The following is a 17,420-nucleotide window of genomic DNA, read 5'->3' as shown; positions in this document are numbered from 1 at the left end:
ATAATCTTTAAAAAGTTGATACGCAAGGGGTAAATTTTAAACTTTTTGTTTGTAAAACGCAGGTTATATTTTGCCTAGTGCTAGAGGGAAAACCCTCTAGGTGTTTAAATAGGAGCAGTGACGAAGCTTGAGATTTCCGACTGGGGGGTCGAAAACGTATATACCAAAAAATTTCTATAGGAAAACTACATACTCTCCACTACTGAGCGAAAAGTTTGGGGGTCTGGCCACCTCCTCCTGCCCCTTAAAAGCTTTGCCCATGAATAGGAGGAGGTCATGGGTTTTTTTTTTTGGGTAACGGGTTACCCCGGTGAATCTATTATAAATAACCGCAAATAAGTACAAGTAGTGAGGATGAGTTCCACACTAGTTCATATACAGGACATGCCCCATATATCTAAGCCAACAAAACACAAAAGTACCTATGACATCACATCAACCTAGCCTACTATACATCATGAAAAGATATCTAGTAGACAAAACAATACATAACCAAAATCCTCATCCTCCATCATCAAAAATGAAGTTGCCACGAAACGGCAGCCCTTTAACACGAACCAAAGACAATCTATCCATTGGATAACTTTGTGGAAGAGGTGCTTGCCCCTGCTTTTGAAGACGAGGATATGTACCCGAAGTCATAAACTCATTGGTTTCATCATAGACAACCTCAACCTCTTCCTCATCTGAATCCTCATGAATATGTCTACCCCCTTTATTTCTCCCTTGGATTGAACCACCATTTCCCCCAACAAAATCAAGAGCAGAAAACGAATTATGAGTTTGAATTTTAGGAGAAGTAGTAACCTGCTGAGTTGCAACGACCTTTTTCTTCCTATCCACCGGTCTATACTCAAATTTGGGCTTCTGGTTATTAACTTGAAAACCATTCTTCTTTGCACTCTTCTTAGCCTTAATTTCAATGAAACCATCCTCATCTACTTTCGGCCTGTTAGTAGGAGGTTTGGATGTTGATCCAATACGTTTAGGGCAACCCTCAGAGTCATGCCCAAACACACAACAGCGAGCACATCTCGGGGGTTCCCATTCATACTCCACTCGAATATTCTCCGTAACATATTTGTTTCCATCCAATTCAGGAATAGCCATGGTTAGAGTCCCTTTCAAATCCTGATCAGCCGATATTTCAATAAGAGCCCTAGCATAACTGCTCCTTCCCCAAGCCTCATTACACATATCATTAGTATACGAATCAAGCCGCACAGGAGACCCAATTTTTGACCCCAACATGCTTAAACCATCATCAGAATACGCCACTAGGGGGACGTCGTGCAATTTAACCCAAACTGCAACCTTTTTAAACTCTTCTTTTTAAGGGTGTTTTTAGGGGACCAAATGTTGAGAAACATAGGTTTATTACGGATCATCCAAGGTCCCCCTTCAAGAACAGCATCCATACCCTTCCTGTCTTTAAACTTGAAGAAAAAGAACCCATTTGAATTCATCATAGTTTTCTGAAGACCATGTTTCTTCCAATTTGTTCTCACAAAGTAATCAACTACTGGATATGCAATTCTATCACCCAGGAAATAACCATAAAGAGTGTTAGCTAACCTGTTATTAACCTGGCGAATAGAATCAATCGGAAGCATTACATCCACACCATCCAATGAGATATCTGATTTTAGCAATCGAAAATTAACTTTAGGTACTTGATCAGCTGCATCATTGGCCTTCCTATATGTTCCATCGTCATTCTGATTCTGATCAGAAATAACATCCCGCTGAATACCTACTTGCTGGACCGCAGCCGCATAAGATTGCTGGACCGCAGCCGCATAGGACTGACATCATTTAGCGGTAGCACAAATGCTACCTTTCGCTTGTCATAAACCAATGCATAATCCTCATCTGGAGAATCAGAACAGCCAAGAACGTAGTCCGTGTCATTTAGCGGTAACATGAATCTTACCTTCTTATTCACTTCTGAAACCCTAGCCACATGTGACGTTTTTCTTGGCTCAAAAGGTTTTCCATCAATACTCTTAATCTTCTGCACAAACATATCTGAACTGTCTGCATTTTGGTCATCCATTTAACCAGCCGCAAATAAACAATGTTACTAATTAATCAGCCGCAGCCCTAGAATGGACTGATTAATCAAGAACCTAAAATAAGTGATGGACTGTGAAACCCTAATTCAAATCAAACAACCGAAATTAAATCAGACTCAACCAGCCCTCATAAAATTGCCGAAGTGTAAAAACTCAGCAGGTCGATCTGAACCTTTTACGATCAGAATAACAACCCAAAACTCTCTGATTCAGAAAGAACAGCAGATCCAGACGTAGACACGAAATCGAATCCCTAGAAGAAACCCTAATTCGAACCTCAATCGACTAGAAACAAGAACGGAATCAGAAATCCTTACCAATAAGGAGATTGAGCAGCCCTGGTTACTAATCAAACTCGATTCGAGACCAGGATTGAATTGAAGAACCTAGTGTTTCCCAATGTCGCCCAAAGTCGCCCAGAGACCCATGTCGCCCGACTTGACCTATTTGCAATTTTTTTCTCTAATTTTAGGAGGTCATGGGTTCAATACCTAAAGAGTGTAACATTTAGCCGTTACAAAAAAAAAATAATATATAAAGTTAGATGTGTCTTGCACGTTTTAACCTTTTGGCCAAACCCAGTTAGATTTTTTAGTTAAATCTGGTCATGTGCCTTGCACATGAGGGTATTTTTGTCATTTTACCTCTTCAAAGATTATTGAGTAAATAAGTTATATCAAGTGACTAATTGTGTAAAAAATGAAAAAAAAAGTATAAATAAAAAATTTGCACTCTCTCTCCCTCTCTATTCTCTCTCTCTCTCTATATATATCACACGTTCTCCTTTCTCTAAACTCTCAAACAATTTTCAATGATCTGCAAAGGCAAAAAAAAGGTATTTTGAAAGATGCATTAATCCTTCATTCATGATCAGTTCTAAATAATGGATCATATATAATGAATCAAACATGCTGCTGGTATTAGGAGTAAAACTCAATACTCAATCCTAAATCTCTACATTTTTTTTTTTACCAAAAAAGCAATTTCATTCTAATCATCAGGGCAAATTACATAAGGATAGTAGGTAGACAAGCAACAAACTGCGCCGCCATCCCTTTTTGAATAGAAAACCCTAATCTACTAAAAACAAAGCCTCGCCCCTGAGGGGTCGAAAAGTTGCTATGGACCACACGCTGAACTCTAGACAAGAACCGAACTGCCTCCGGCGCCAAGGAGCCGAACGTGTCAAACGCCAGGGGGACAAAGGCATGTCGATTATCCTCACAAGCTTTCGCGTGCTTTTCCACCTTCTTTGACTCTGCTTTCAGTACCGCTTGCCCCGCCACAAATCCATTTTCCCGGAACCCGGCTGGTGGGGATACACCTGTGAGATCGACACAAGCATGTTTCCCGCCCTCCCAACCAAAAACTATCACGTCAGCTGGGCGTAGGGTGGATCTCCCCTCCGACGGGTCTCTACATTAGAAGATGGAAACTTTTGAATTAAAAGTGAAAAATCAAATTAATTAAAGGTGTTAAAGTTACTAAAGATTGAAACTTTGGACTTAAATAGCCAAAGATTGAAACTTTAGAGTTAGAAATGAAAATTTCATTTTTTTTTTTTTTGAAAAACTCTGAAAGCCAAGAATACAACAACCTTAAGCATAAACATGTTGATTATTTATAGTTCTATAATTATAATTATAATTTTTTGATGTAAAACATAAACTCATTAAGATATGAAATCGGCGTTTCTTCGATTTAAATACTGTCATGTTTCATTCAATATATATCTTTACAAGAACAAATTATTTTTTATAAGTTCTGTAAGAAATTACTCTATTTTTTATAAACACTTAATTTCTCTCCGTTGTTTTCATTCACAAACATACGTTAAAATAAAAGAGGATGTTTGATAATAAAAGAGGATGTTTGTATTTATCGTGAATCTTTTTGAGGTTAAGAATATACCGTTTAAGGTTAAAATTTGAAAATATAACCGTTTGGAGTGAACATATAATTAATTAGAGTTTACGGTATAAAGATATTTAAAAGTTTGATTGATATAAGTTAATAATTTAAGAATATATAAATATTTTATAATTATTAAACCTGCCATGTCTGCATGCATCCTTTAGCACCAACGCCATCCTCTTACACCCACAAGTGCAGCCGTTTGGCATGGCTTGGACACAAAAACGGGCTCATGAACTACAAAAAAGTGATATGTTCCTCACATTTTTTTTAACATTTCTTTAGAATAAAAGTTTATTTGTGAAAGTTTTATGAATTTAAAGAAGTTATCTAGGCTGTGTTGAATTTAGTTGATGATGCTAATTATTAAAGTGTAAAAGTGTTGATCATTTAAGTAGGAAGTGATGTGAGATTAGATGTTTTGATACACTAAACATAAAATAAAAAAGTATAGTAGTTAGGGGGGACGGGGCACCTTCGGGAAGGTTAATCGGGGACCAGTTTTGCCGAATTGGGGGGTGCCGCCAATAAGGCGGTGGGTGAAATCGGGGAAGAAGCTGGGGGTGGAGGCACCGAAGAGAGGGGAGGAGAGAGAGAGGAGAGAGGGAGACTTGGTCCAATCACAAGCTTTCCTTTTTTTTTTTTTAAAAAAAAAAAACCAATTCACCTAAGAGAGGAGTGGCGCCATCAAATTGGGGTGTTAGGGGAGTTTAAGAGGGGAGTTGACGTGGCACACGGGGATTGGTTTGGCGTAAGAGAGGGGACTCACCTATTAGGTGAGCACCCCCTTCACCCTTAGTGTATTTAGAGCGAGGGTTCCAGCTGTAACATGTTGTGATGGATAAAAAAGATAACACGCAGCAGCAAGTATAATCTGGATTTAGATCTCCAAATGGGCCCCACACACGCAATGCCAACCGTCCATCTCTCCCAAACACACATTTCTTCCCTCCTAATCCTAATCCTAGTCCTAAACAAATAAAAAATAAAAAAAATAAAATATCATGAAAAGTAAGCTTCTGCAACTAGTCGTGTATTTATTTATAGCTTCTGGAGGGTGGGTTAGTGGCTTGTAAGTATCATGTCATGACATGGATCCTACTCCTCCTCCTCATCATCTTTGCTTATTTTTCTCACACAATTAAACATACCAATTTGATAAACCTTTGGATTCAAAAGTATTATTTGTTTTAATCATGGGTGGCAGTGATTTTTATCAGGTTTTGGGTTTGAGCAAAGAATGCACTGAAGCAGAGCTCAAGACTGCTTACAAGAAGCTTGCGCTGGTCAGCATTTTGGAATTGGAAGCCAATCAATACTTGTCATATTTCGGGGTTATGAAAATTGATCTCTTTTTTTTTGTTTTATGTGGCTCCAGAAATGGCATCCTGATCGTTGTTCGGACTCCAAATATGTGGAAGAGGCTAAAATGAAGTTTCAGGCCATACAAGAAGCATATTCTGGTAACTCATGTTATACACCGACACATTTTTTTCAGTAATGTTTTGAAGCTTAACTAGGATTGATTGGGTGTTAATTTGTGTTTAATTCTTCCTAGTACTTTCCGATGTAAATAAAAGATTCCTGTACGATGTAGGAGTTTATGACAGCGATGATGACCAAGATGTAAGTTCTTTTTTCTTAACCCTAGCTAGCTAGCTAGATGGCCCAAACAAAAGGACCATCACCTAATCTAACCTAACCGCATTGATTGGATCTCTTCAAATTTATTTATTATTCATTTGTCCCGTAACATTTTCTTCAATTGTATTTTTCCAAATATTTAAATAAGCGGTTAAAAAAGCACAACAATATAGTAGTTATAGTTTGCATTGCATAATAGGAATGGGATCAAATACAAACACTTAAGTTTGTAAGAACCATAAGAACCAATACATAATTGACAAGTGTCCATCAATAAAAAATTAGTTTAGGGGTAATTTAGACTTTTTGACCATATTTATTTATAACTAATTAAAAATAATTACAAAAAATATAATCAGCACAACACTATATAATTAGCACAACATCATTAATCGTTCTTCATTATCAGCACATCGTCCTCGAATCGTTCTCCATTATCAACATAAACGACATTAGCACAACATCTTCAATCGTTCTCCATTATCAGCACACCAGATGTGCTGATTATATCTACTTTTGGTGTTTGTTTGTATTATTTTGTAATTAACACATAATCAGCACCTTATTAGCACAAATATAAAACACCTTTTGTTAACTTTTTTTAAAAAACACTTCTATAAATACAAAAAGGTATAGCAATATGGTACTCATATTAAAGATAAAAAAATACTTGATTTTATGGTATATATTTTAAAAAAAAATAATGAAGTATATAAAAGTTATTTTAGTTTAAAAAACCTTGGTGGAATTTGTATTTAATAGAAAATGGTCAAATGACTAGCAATTTTACAAAATTACCCCTAATTTGTTAGTAGTAATTTTTAATTATAAGAGTTTTATTTATAATCAATATCAACCCTTGATTTAAATTAACAATGGTTCAGATCTGTTCTTACGGTTCTTATAATTAGCACTGTTTGTACAGGATCTCAACCCTTGCATAATAATCTCTTAAAGAAGCAACATAATTTACGCTTAAAAGTCAAATGCGGATTCATTTTTCTTAAATAAATAGTTAGATAATTTTTGTAATCTTTATAATAATGGAGCTGATTGAAAACAGGGGATGGCTGACTTTATGGGCGAAATGGCTGTGTTGATGAGTCAAAACAAACCAAATGTAAGCTAGCTAGCTCTCTGACACCATCGATATATTGTTCATAAAACATGGTTAGTGACCACATACATTGTTTAGGGTTTAATTCAAGTTTGAATTGAATGGAAACATGTAGAACCAACCAGAGGTTATTTTGGCAGGACATGAGTTTGTTCTACGTCATATGGGGAACAATAGCATTATCATATATATTTCTTTTTAGGAATCGTATCACTGTAGGCCCTAATGTGAATAGATCGAATAGGACAACTTCACTTGCGCTCCAATCCACTAGGCAAGTGGCTCGGTCCTTCTACTAGACCCTCTATGTCCCATGGGACCATCAACTTGGCTTCTTCCAATGATGCTTGTTTTGTTTCTATCTCACTTTTCTTCTTCATTCAAAATAATGATGTCGTTCAAAGCAAGCATGGTCATCGTTTTGACAGGGAAACGGAGAGAGTTTTGATCAGGAACTAAAGGACTTGTTTCAGGAACTCTTTCAAGAGTCAGAAAACCCGACTTCTTTTTCGTCCTCAACTTTTGGTGAGAGCTCCAGCTCTAGCTCTTCTAACAAACGAGGTTCTTCGTCTGTATCAAATGAATGTTTTCAAGGATTTTCGCTAGGGGTAAGGGTCAGCCTATATCAATCATTCCCTCTTATTAAAACATAATTATATCGCCCTAACCTAATGTATGTTTTTGTGTGTGTTTGAAGGCAGACGGAAGATACGAGGTGAGAAACAACAACAACAAAAACAACAGGAGGAAGGGGAGACATGCCTAATCGATGCAAGATTTCCACAACAGTCGACTAGTTGTTTCTAGGTAGTTCGAATATGGAATTTTGCTGCTGTACCTTTCATGTGTCAAAATCATCAAGTGGTTATTAAGTGTAAAGTAACATAATGCATCTTTATTTATTTGAAAAGGGAAAAAAAATGGTGGCATTTTCTTGTTATAATCGTTGGTGTGATACAATCAATGAACCTGTCATATTTTGCAACTTGAAATTAAAAAAAAAGTTAGTATATAAAAAATGCTTGAAAGAAACATCGTCAAGTTGAAATAAAATAATAAGTTATATGACATCAGAAAAGCCAAAAGGGGCTTTATTGGAAAATTAAATTCCTTGCTTTTTCATTATTTTATAACAGTCGGCTTCACGGATCAAGACTTTGATATTGTGATCGTCATGTGTTTTAGGTTAATTTAATATTATAAAAGCTTACTTGGCATTTCGAGAGGGGGTATGATGTCATTCAGTAACGTAATGGACATACGACTTGGTGCGCTTTTTTTACATACAAAAACTCGGATTTTACCGTCTTTAATTATATCCCTCACACTTGGATGATATTACGGATATAAACATCTCCTTTTGTGGCATCTCTCGTATCATGATGTTTTACCATATAATAATCAAAGTGTTTTCTTACAACATTAAAAACACGTGATACAATTGTATTGTCTGTTATAAATCTCATCCTTAATCTCAATGCACGAGCTTTTAAGTATGTTGGGATTAAGAATATCCTTAATCTCAATGCACGAGCTTTTAAGTATGTCGGGATTAAGAATATAAGTACCCTTTTCGGATTTATTTGTAAGATGTTTTGATTGCCGAAACATTGATGAAACACGTGACCTTTAAGAAATAAAAACAAATTGAGGGTTTTTTTTTTTTTTTTTTTTTTTTTTTTTTTTTTTTTTTGCAAATTTGTTTACTACTAGGGTTAAGACCCGCCCGCGTTGCGGCGCGGATACATCGTAAACATTGAATGGATTAGTCCAAACGTCATATGATGCATTAACCATATGAAAACACACATTTCGACGTATCCAGTTGAACTCAATGTAACCTGTATAAGCATTGTGATTGGATCAAACGTAAAGTAAATCAAATTCATATCGAACAATCATAACGTATTATATGTGACCCAACTTATACATAGAAAACGTAAAGGGTATGAAGGAAAATATGCACATGTAATCGAAAGGGATTAATTAAAGCTTTCGAAAAAAGGGGAGAAAAAGAAATCATAATTTGACTCCACTCGGTTCAAAACATACATAAAATAAACACGAAAACAAATTATATTTGACCAGAATCATTATCTAAAAAAGTTTAGGTCGAAATGTATAACTTGAATTTATACCAAAACGTACATAAAAATATACACGTAAAAATGGTTTTTTTAAACGAAAACGTATCATATTTGACCTCACTCATCTATAAAAAAAAAGTTTACATCGGAATGTAGAACAAATCATATTTATACATACACGTACATAAAATAGGCACGTAAAAATAGTTTTTAAGTAAAGGAACTATAGAGGTAAACCGAAACAAAATATTAGTAAAAATTTTAATAAGTTAAAAACGTTCGTAAAACCGTGCCAAGTAGCACCAATGCCACAATGACATCGACTCTCAACATCGTAAAAATAAAATAGATAAAATGGTAAAAATTACACTGAACGAAAAGCAGACTTAAAAACGTTGAACCACGCACACCCGTTACAGTGTGTTAATCGAAAAAATTAACCAGAAACGTAAATGTAGAAAATACTAACTTAGTCGATCTAGGACCCGCCCGTTGCGGTGAACTTTTCAAAAGAGAAAAATGAACACGTTTCGACGGGTCTGTCAAATTTGAAAAAATAGAGCAAAAAACGTTGAACCTCACATGTACGCTACGAGGTGTTAACTCGCAAAATTTAAAACGAAACGTAAAACGAAAAACTTGCAAAAGATAAAAAGTATGGGGGACCAAAGTTGTAAATAATAAAGTGTTGTGTTAAATTATAAAAGATGAAAAACTTTAGGTTAAAAGTAAAAAAAAATAAAAGGGGTCAAAATACAAAATATGAAAAAATTTGGGTTAAAAGTGAAAATTGAAAGCTTTTTTTTTGAAAAATCCCCAAAGCTTGGGGTACAACATACAATGCAACCAAAAGTTGCTAATTTATAATATGGTAATATTAAAAATGCAAGCTAACATTTGCAACTACTAAAGATGTAAAGGATGTGTCAAGTTGAAATAACATAATATTATCAAACAAGTTGGATTAGGAATACTTATGCAAGTTGGTATAAAATATGTTTAATTGAACAACTTGAATTAGGAATAAAATAATGTAATGGCGATTCGCGACACTTAGAAAATATATCTCTAGACAAAAAGATCAATTGATTATGTACGATTAAATAAACCTTCCACTTTGGATGCCAAATTATTTATTCTATTCTGTTTTACTTTATTTTCTTTATTTTTTTTTCACAGTCTAGGTGTGGTCATGATTCTCATGGTCACTATAACCCTCCACATCAGCGCCATGTCACCCATTTCTAATCCATCATCCAAAACCACTACCGTAAAACCATGTATAATGGTGAGTGAAACAAATGTCCCACCCTTAGGCATGAAGCGACACGTGGTGCCTAGTAATCAAAGGACCTTGAAGTTAAAAATGGGTGTAGTGGGGCTTGAACTCTTACTGTAAATTAAAAAATAAATAAATAAACCATCACAAAACTCTATTGGTCATCACTTTTGAATCAGACAACTCTTGCTGTAAATTAAAAAATAAATAAATAAACCATCACAAAACTCTATTGGTCATCACTTTTGAATCAGACATTTTAAGGGAAACGCCCCAACCCAAAATCCACTAAAAAACGCCCACAGGGGCGGTGTACACCCATGCTTGGGGCGTTTTTTTGCCCATTCCACGCCTAAAACTTTGCCCCACTACAAATGCTTTAAGGGTGTGGTCATGACCCAAAACATTATTCTCTTATTTTAATTTATTCTTGTGAGAAAGAGAAGGAAATATTAAAAAAGGAAATGAGGCTCATGATTGTCATGATTTAATGCATGCAAACCAAGATGAATGAGGCAATGGGATAGTGTAGCAATTCATTAATAGTCCTACGTGACGATTAATGACCCAACTCATGCCTCCACACCACCTAACAAAAATATTAAAATCTTAGCTTGAATCCCACTCTTAATCAAGATAATGATTCCAAATTCCAATTGGCAATAATTAATCAATCTTTTTATTATAGATGAAGTCTATGCACAGCTTTTTATATTTAATTTTTTATAAGACCAACCACAATATATTAAGATTTTCAAACTTAAAAAAAAGGTTTTATTCTTTAACTCTAAAAATATGTTAATAGTAATATTTAAGACTATGCGGTATAGGGATTCTAGTTCACGCCATCGTCCTAGGTGGATGAATTTTCACAGTGGCAAACCGCTGCATCTTTGGCGTGGTCGTTTGCGTGGCACCGGCGTGAAGCTTTCCATGGCTTTGATGTGTGGCATGGAAAGGTTTTGTGAGGGTGAGCCAAAACCTTTTTATAATGGGTGTGAAAGTTGGATGTGGAAAGTGGAATCACAACTCCCCTCCCCCCCCATGTGATAATTTTGCGAGAATGATGTTGCACCTATGTGGCAATTCCATGGGGTCTTGAAGGTGGAACCACACCTCATCTATATCTATTCTATATCTTTATTATATAATAAATGAAAAAGTTTAACGCCTCATGTCATTCCTCTCTGGTTCCTCTCACTCTTATTTTCCAGCTTAAAACACATTTACCCATTCTAACAAACACATGGATATTTAACCATTCTATATATAAATTCTTAATTTACTTTCGATTTTTACAATAAGAAAAACTCTACATTTAGTAAAATTAATTGATTACTAATTATTTGATTTTTTACTTTATTCTACAAGTGTAATTCATTAGGTTATAATCTATCAATCTAAATATATCAAAAATATATTTTTTAGGTTTCGTCTAAAATTTTAAGATCCAAATCCTTTTTACTCATAATAATCATGTTTTTGTTATTTACAAAATTGTATCTTGTTGATTACAAAATTATACTCGACTATAGTTTATTAAAACATGCTAACATTTTAGTTTTGTCATAGGTTAATGAGGTCAATGGAATTGGAATTGGGTATAAATTCCTTCAAATTCTTTTAAATAAAGGAATTCAAAATTTTTCGTATATGTAAAAGAATTCAAGTAAATTCATTGGAATCTCCAATCGTTTCGACTTGTTCCGTTTCGACCCGCACCGTTTCAACCTAAACCGATTCGACCTTTAACGTTTCGACCCGCACCGTTCCGACCCGTATCATTTCCAACCGAACTCTTTTGACCTGAACCATTTCGACCGGCACCTTCCTAACTGTACCGTTCCGACCCGTACTGTTTCAAACCGAACTCTTTTGACCTGAACCGTTTCGACCCTTACCATTTCGACCGCACCGTTTCGACACGAGCCATTTCGACCTTTGACCCACACGGTTTCGACCCAAACTACTTCCACCCTTACCGTTTCGACCCGAACCCTGGATGGTGAGGGCCGGGGTGATAGATTCCAATTTATTTGACAACCAAATACATCAAAATGGAATTAAGATTCCAATTTCAACAATTTCCAATACTATTGGAATGTTTAAATTACAAATCCAATTCATTCAAATTCAAATTCCTATAAAAATTCCAACTCCAATTACAAAACATTCCGCAAACCAAACGCCCCCTAGGATTATGTAAATATAGATTTTTTTTTTCCGTTGAAGTAACCTAGGATTATGTAAATGTAGAATTTTTTTCCGTTGAAGTAGTGTTAAACGAATTTGCTCAATTGCATTGTTAAATGGAACTACGAGTTGTATGTGCAGCCCAAAAACTTGATGTTGTAGCCCGTATATGTAGAATGTGTAGCCCAAGCACTATCTTTTACATCCCACATAATTCTAAGAAGCAGTTCTGATCTGCTAACCCTGTGAGAACCGACCCGCTTATACCCGCAAAACCCGGACCGACACACTAACTATCGTTTCCGTAGTTTACATCTTCACGGGTTTGGTTCCAGGCCAGTCCGGTCCTCTTCGGGTTGGTTATGGACCGATACTTAATTCTAAAAGTACAAGTGTTTGTTCTTGGTACAAATGTAAATGGTTCGGTTTTAATAGCTTTTAAATTAAATCGTGAGTCACGCCATTGATAACGGTTTTTAACCATTGCAAATCGAAACCAACCATTAGAAAACATATAGCAAAACGAAACATAATGAGTTACTAACCATCTAACATATAGCAACGGGTAATTATTAAGCAAGTAGTTACAAACTAAATAACAACGAAAAAAATGAAAGAGGGCTTTTGTAAAAGCTGTGTTATCATCATAATAAGTTAATGTAGATTTAGTGTTAATTTAGTCACATGGATAATAAAATTGGTTGGTGGGTCATTTAATTTCATTTAAATCAGGCGACAAAGTTGTCAAAATCGCTGGGAATATTCATTGCTCGGAAAATGCTCGCTTGATTTGAGACTCGGTTTTATATGAACCGCTCCGCTCGATTCGGTTTGTAAACGAGCCAAACACGAGCAAAGATCCGTTCGGTTCGGCTTGGCTCGTGAAGAGCCCTACGTGGGTATAGTAGTTGGGCTTATAAATCTGAACCAATAAAGACTACCGTTTGGTAGTAAAGCCTTATAGTGACTGAAAATTCGATGTATTAACAGCCTAGGCATAATTAATGAAACATGAAAATCATCCGGCATTTATATTATGATTTTAAAGCAAATACTTATAAATGATGTGCACCGTGACTTGTTGAGTCCTAAAAACTTTGAAATAGTGATTTAAGCCTAATCTTTTTTTAACGGCAAAACCAGTTTATATCTATATATAAAGAGCCAGCAAGCCGCTGGAAAGCTAATCACTATTACATCAAAGTTAAGCCAACAACCCTTAAAATCCGATGACCATGAGATAATTGATCCATTGGTTGTTTGTATTAATTATGACTGATGAATAGGATTTGCATTTATTAGAACATCAAAATTGATGAGGAAGCAAGCAAGCAAAATGAAATGTTGATGAGAGGCAGGTGAGGTCAAGCTTCCGCCTTCACTTTTTCTATGAGATCGGCAGCATCTTGAACAGTCGCAATGTTTTCAGCTCCGCTTTCGCCTATTGACACTCCAAATGTTTCTTCCAACGCCATCATAATCTCAACCTGCACCATGTTATTATTAGCATTTTTATACAACAATATTGCCCCAAAAAACAGCTTATTTAAAGTAGATAAGGCGTACGTACCGTGTCAAGAGAATCAGCACCAAGATCCACAAATTTGGTTGAAGGGGCGACTGTGCACTCATCAATCGACAACTGATTAGCAATGGTGGCCTGCACTATTTTCAGAGTCTCCGGTTGAGCCTGCATAATTATTGCTTAATCATTTGTGCAATGTTTGAAGTTCCTTCCAACTGTTATTTTTTAAAGAGAAAAATGCCCGGATAGTCCCTGTGGTTTCACCTTTTTTCACCTATAGTCCCCAACTTTCTAAAATTACCTGAATAGTCCCCAAGTTTTCAATTTTTGTTCCCGGATAGTCCCTGGGTCTAACTTCAGTTTGTTTTCTCTGTTAAGAGGGTGTGAAATGTCAAAAATACCCTTTCCTTAAAAAGGCCAAACCACAGGGACTATCCGGGCATCTTCTTCATTTTTATTTATAAAACCCCACCACCACACTTCATCTTCAACCTCTATCCACCATCACCCTCCTCCACCCTCCACCATCACAGAGGTGATTGAAACCGTGTTATTTATGTCGGGTTTGAACACCCTTTTGCAAACTTTGATCGGTAACAGGCTTCCTACGGTCATGGGACCGTCTTTTGCTTATATCTTATCTGTGTTGGCAATCATAAATGATTTTGCAGATGAAGATTTCTCATCTGAGCATCAGGTATATGTGTACATATACATAATGTACAATTCTAATAATCTAAAATTAGTCGTTGGGTCGTTTGTTATGAAGTGTACTGACAAAAGAAACTTTTCTTTTATGCTTTGAATAATAGAGATTTGAACACACTATAAGGGCTATTCAAGGAGCCTTGATAATATCTTCATTCGTCAATATTATATCGGATTTAGTAGGGCATGGGGAGACTTCACTAAGTAATGTTTTACTTTTTAAATTTGATGGAACTTCAATTGTATCGCGTTGATGATTTCTTTATTTGACTGTTTTTTGGGCTTCATTATAGATTTTTCAGTCCTGTTGTTATCGTTGCATACGTTTGTGTAGTCGGTCTTGGTTTATTTGGAAGGGGGTTTCCTGAGGTAATAATGTTCGGTTCATGAAATCTTGCATACTTTTAAATAACACGGTTTCAATCATCACTGTGATGGTGGAGGGTGGAGGAGGGTGATGGTGGGTGGAGGTTGAAGATGAAGTGTGGTGGTGAGGTTTTATAAATAAAAATGAAGAAGATGCCCGGATAGTCCCTGTGGTTTGTCCTTTTTAAGGAAAGGGTATTTTTGACATTTCACACTCTCTTAACAGAGAAAACAAACTGAAGTTAGACCCAGGGACTATCCGGGAACAAAAGTTGAAAACTTGGGGACTATTCAGGTAATTTTAGAAAGTTGGGGACTATAGGTGAAAAAAGGCGAAACCACAGGGACTATCCGGGCATTTTTCTCTTTTTTAAAACAATGAGAATAATAATAATTGAGTTTCTTTTCTTACAAGGGAGCATGAAATGAAGCAACGAGAAAATGGTACTACTGATCTTTTCTCTGACTTGAAGATTACAAATCTTTTTGCACCCTGCAACAAACAAGTATTTAAATTAAAACCAAGCGGTTCAATAAATTTGAAAAGTTGATCGGTAGTGGTCGTAAATTACAGAGATCATAGAGACACTGGAGATTTGGATTTTGGGAACAACAACGGGTGATGCAACCACTGAAGTTGAAACGAAGGAAGCCATAGAAAAAAATACGAAGAATGAAGTGAATTCTTTTTATGTAAAATGGAAATTGATGGGAGTTAATTTATAGAAGGTGGGTGGCGAACCTTACAAGATGACAGCCTATGGTATTAATTTTGGACGATCAAAACCATGTAGTAGTTTTGTCTAAGTTTCACAAGAAATTAAATGGGGCTGAAAAGATATTAATCCATCGCAAGAAAGCAATGCCTAATTAATAATATTGTGAGAGAAAACTGCCCCAAACACATCACTTCACACATGAACTGTGCATCATCACAAGTCAGTCAGTTAGGGGATGTAGCTCACATGGTAGAGCGCTCGCTTTGCATGCGAGAGGTACGGGGTTCGATACCCCGCATCTCCATTTCTTTTAGAGTAAATTATGTTTTTGGCCCTTGTGGTTATATCACTTTTACTATATTAGCCCAACATAAAAATTTTTAACATATCTGCCCCGTGGTCTCTATAACTAACCATTTTGGCCCCTAAGTCTAACCATTTTGGTCCCCATGGTCTCTATAACTAACCATTCTGGCCCCATTATTTTAGGCCAATATAGTAAAAGTGATATAACCACAAGGGGCAAAAACATAATTTACTGATTTATTTTATTAACTAAATACTCTTCTTTTTCGAGGGATCATTGTCAACAAAAAAACATCTTGTTTTTCTCATTTTATTTTATCCTTGTAATTTCCAAAGAAAACAACTTCTTTTCCTTTTCCCCATAATCCAATTACCATTCGGTTGGGCATATAACTTTTTGATCTCTCCATCAGAAAATGAAATCTCAGTCTTGTTGTATCTGCCCACCAAGTGTTTGGTTGCCTATACTAATAGTGTTATAGAAAATCTATCCTTTTACGATTTTTATTTTATAATGTTAATTGTTCTTTTTCAGATAGTGCGAGTTTTCTGTTACAAGGGGATATCTCCGAGAATCACAATCTAGCTTCAGAAAGAGATTTGCAAAATAGAACATCATTTGACTTGCCACAGGTTGGGAAACCTCCTTGTTGCCACCCGCTGGTGTAAAAATAAGTATGTATCGCAAGCGGAATAAAGTAGCGTTTAAAGATAGATTTGAGAACATGTTACCTTTTTTGAGGAACGATTTCAACACTATTTGTACTATAATCAGTTGGTTGTCCCTTTCATCAGGTGATGTGGTCCCTTCAAGAATAATCGTATGGTTGATTGTTGATGGCTGCCTTGCTCTCATTGGTGGAAAAATATTTCATGCCCGAGGTATGAGAGCTTTTGTCAACGGGGAGTGTTCCCATGACGAGTACACTGTAATGATTGAAGGAATTTATCCTAGATCCCTATGGGCCCAAGGATTCATTTATTTATGATGTTTGGGCTAGCTCATTATGGGAATTTGGGTATACTCCTCCACATAAGGCTGTTTATAAATTATTGAGACTTGGAGGCGTTCAAGGGCTTATCAAAAGGTTCGTTCGGCGACGTCAAAACTTAAAGTAACTTGAACTTATACCGTCAAATATTTGACTCGGCCTGTTTTCGAACAAAATTTACGTCAAAATGTAGAGTAGCTGAAAACGCACATGAAAATAAGCAAGAAAACTTATTATATTTGACATGACTCATTACCGAAAATTTACATCAAAACATAAGCCAACTGGGATTTATAATGAAAGATACTGAAAAATAAACACGTAAGAAAATAGGGTTTTTTTTACGTTAAAGAATGGTACCACGCCTTGCGGCGGAGTCGAAACGTAAAATAACTCGAATTTATACCACCTAGTGAAAACATATTATATTTGACCCGACTCGTTTTACGAACAAAACGTAGACCAACAAAAAACGTACGAAAAAGTAAGCACGAA

General features: G+C 35.9%; 2 protein-coding genes and 1 non-coding gene across 10 annotated transcripts; 2 read left to right on the top strand and 1 right to left on the bottom strand.

Moving 5' to 3' along the window:
* Positions 1-5,037: 5,037 nt before the first annotated feature.
* On the top strand, positions 5,038-7,693 carry LOC118482298 (dnaJ homolog subfamily B member 6-like). Of its 8 annotated transcripts, none has more exons than XM_035978067.1 (6): positions 5,038-5,275; positions 5,368-5,452; positions 5,587-5,615; positions 6,697-6,753; positions 7,179-7,358; positions 7,448-7,693. In XM_035978067.1, exons 1-6 carry the CDS (start codon positions 5,186-5,188, stop codon positions 7,514-7,516), a joined length of 510 nt encoding a protein of 169 aa, XP_035833960.1. In that variant the 5' UTR covers positions 5,038-5,185; the 3' UTR covers positions 7,517-7,693. The 8 variants fall into 8 exon arrangements, with proteins under 8 accessions (XP_035833960.1, XP_035833962.1, XP_035833959.1 ...); XM_035978069.1 differs by having other exon boundaries at positions 5,548-5,615; positions 7,452-7,693; XM_035978066.1 differs by having other exon boundaries at positions 5,548-5,615.
* Positions 7,694-13,418: 5,725 nt separating this feature from the next.
* On the bottom strand, positions 13,419-15,632 carry LOC118482297 (acyl carrier protein-like). The gene is made up of 4 exons (XM_035978065.1): positions 15,481-15,632; positions 15,321-15,401; positions 13,880-13,999; positions 13,419-13,796 (listed from the first exon to the last, which is right to left on the bottom strand). Exons 1-4 carry the CDS (start codon positions 15,562-15,564, stop codon positions 13,674-13,676), a joined length of 408 nt encoding a protein of 135 aa, XP_035833958.1. The 5' UTR covers positions 15,565-15,632; the 3' UTR covers positions 13,419-13,673.
* A 226-nt stretch (positions 15,633-15,858) lies between these two features.
* TRNAA-UGC lies at positions 15,859-15,931 on the top strand. Its single transcript has one exon. It is a non-coding gene; the product is annotated as a tRNA-Ala (tRNA).
* Positions 15,932-17,420: the final 1,489 nt, after the last annotated feature.

The sequence above is a fragment of the Helianthus annuus genome, chromosome 9, assembly GCF_002127325.2.
Source record: "Helianthus annuus cultivar XRQ/B chromosome 9, HanXRQr2.0-SUNRISE, whole genome shotgun sequence".
Taxonomy (NCBI): Eukaryota; Viridiplantae; Streptophyta; class Magnoliopsida; order Asterales; family Asteraceae; genus Helianthus; species Helianthus annuus.
This window is presented reverse-complemented; position numbering and strand designations above follow the sequence as displayed.

Excerpts from the sequence above, each read along its gene's own strand:
- LOC118482298 (XM_035978066.1), top strand. The coding sequence starts at position 5,186 with ATGGGTGGCAGTGATTTTTATCAGGTTTTGGGTTTGAGCAAAGAATGC. Across the intron at positions 5,276-5,367 it reads CTTACAAGAAGCTTGCGCTG|AAATGGCATCCTGATCGTTG; the intron begins GTCAGCATTTTG and ends ATGTGGCTCCAG. Across the intron at positions 7,359-7,447 it reads TTCAAGGATTTTCGCTAGGG|GCAGACGGAAGATACGAGGT; the intron begins GTAAGGGTCAGC and ends GTGTGTTTGAAG.
- LOC118482297 (XM_035978065.1), bottom strand. The coding sequence starts at position 15,564 with ATGGCTTCCTTCGTTTCAACTTCAGTGGTTGCATCACCCGTTGTTGTT. Across the intron at positions 15,402-15,480 it reads CCAGTGTCTCTATGATCTCT|GGTGCAAAAAGATTTGTAAT; the intron begins GTAATTTACGAC and ends TGTTTGTTGCAG. Across the intron at positions 13,797-13,879 it reads GTGCTGATTCTCTTGACACG|GTTGAGATTATGATGGCGTT; the intron begins GTACGTACGCCT and ends AACATGGTGCAG.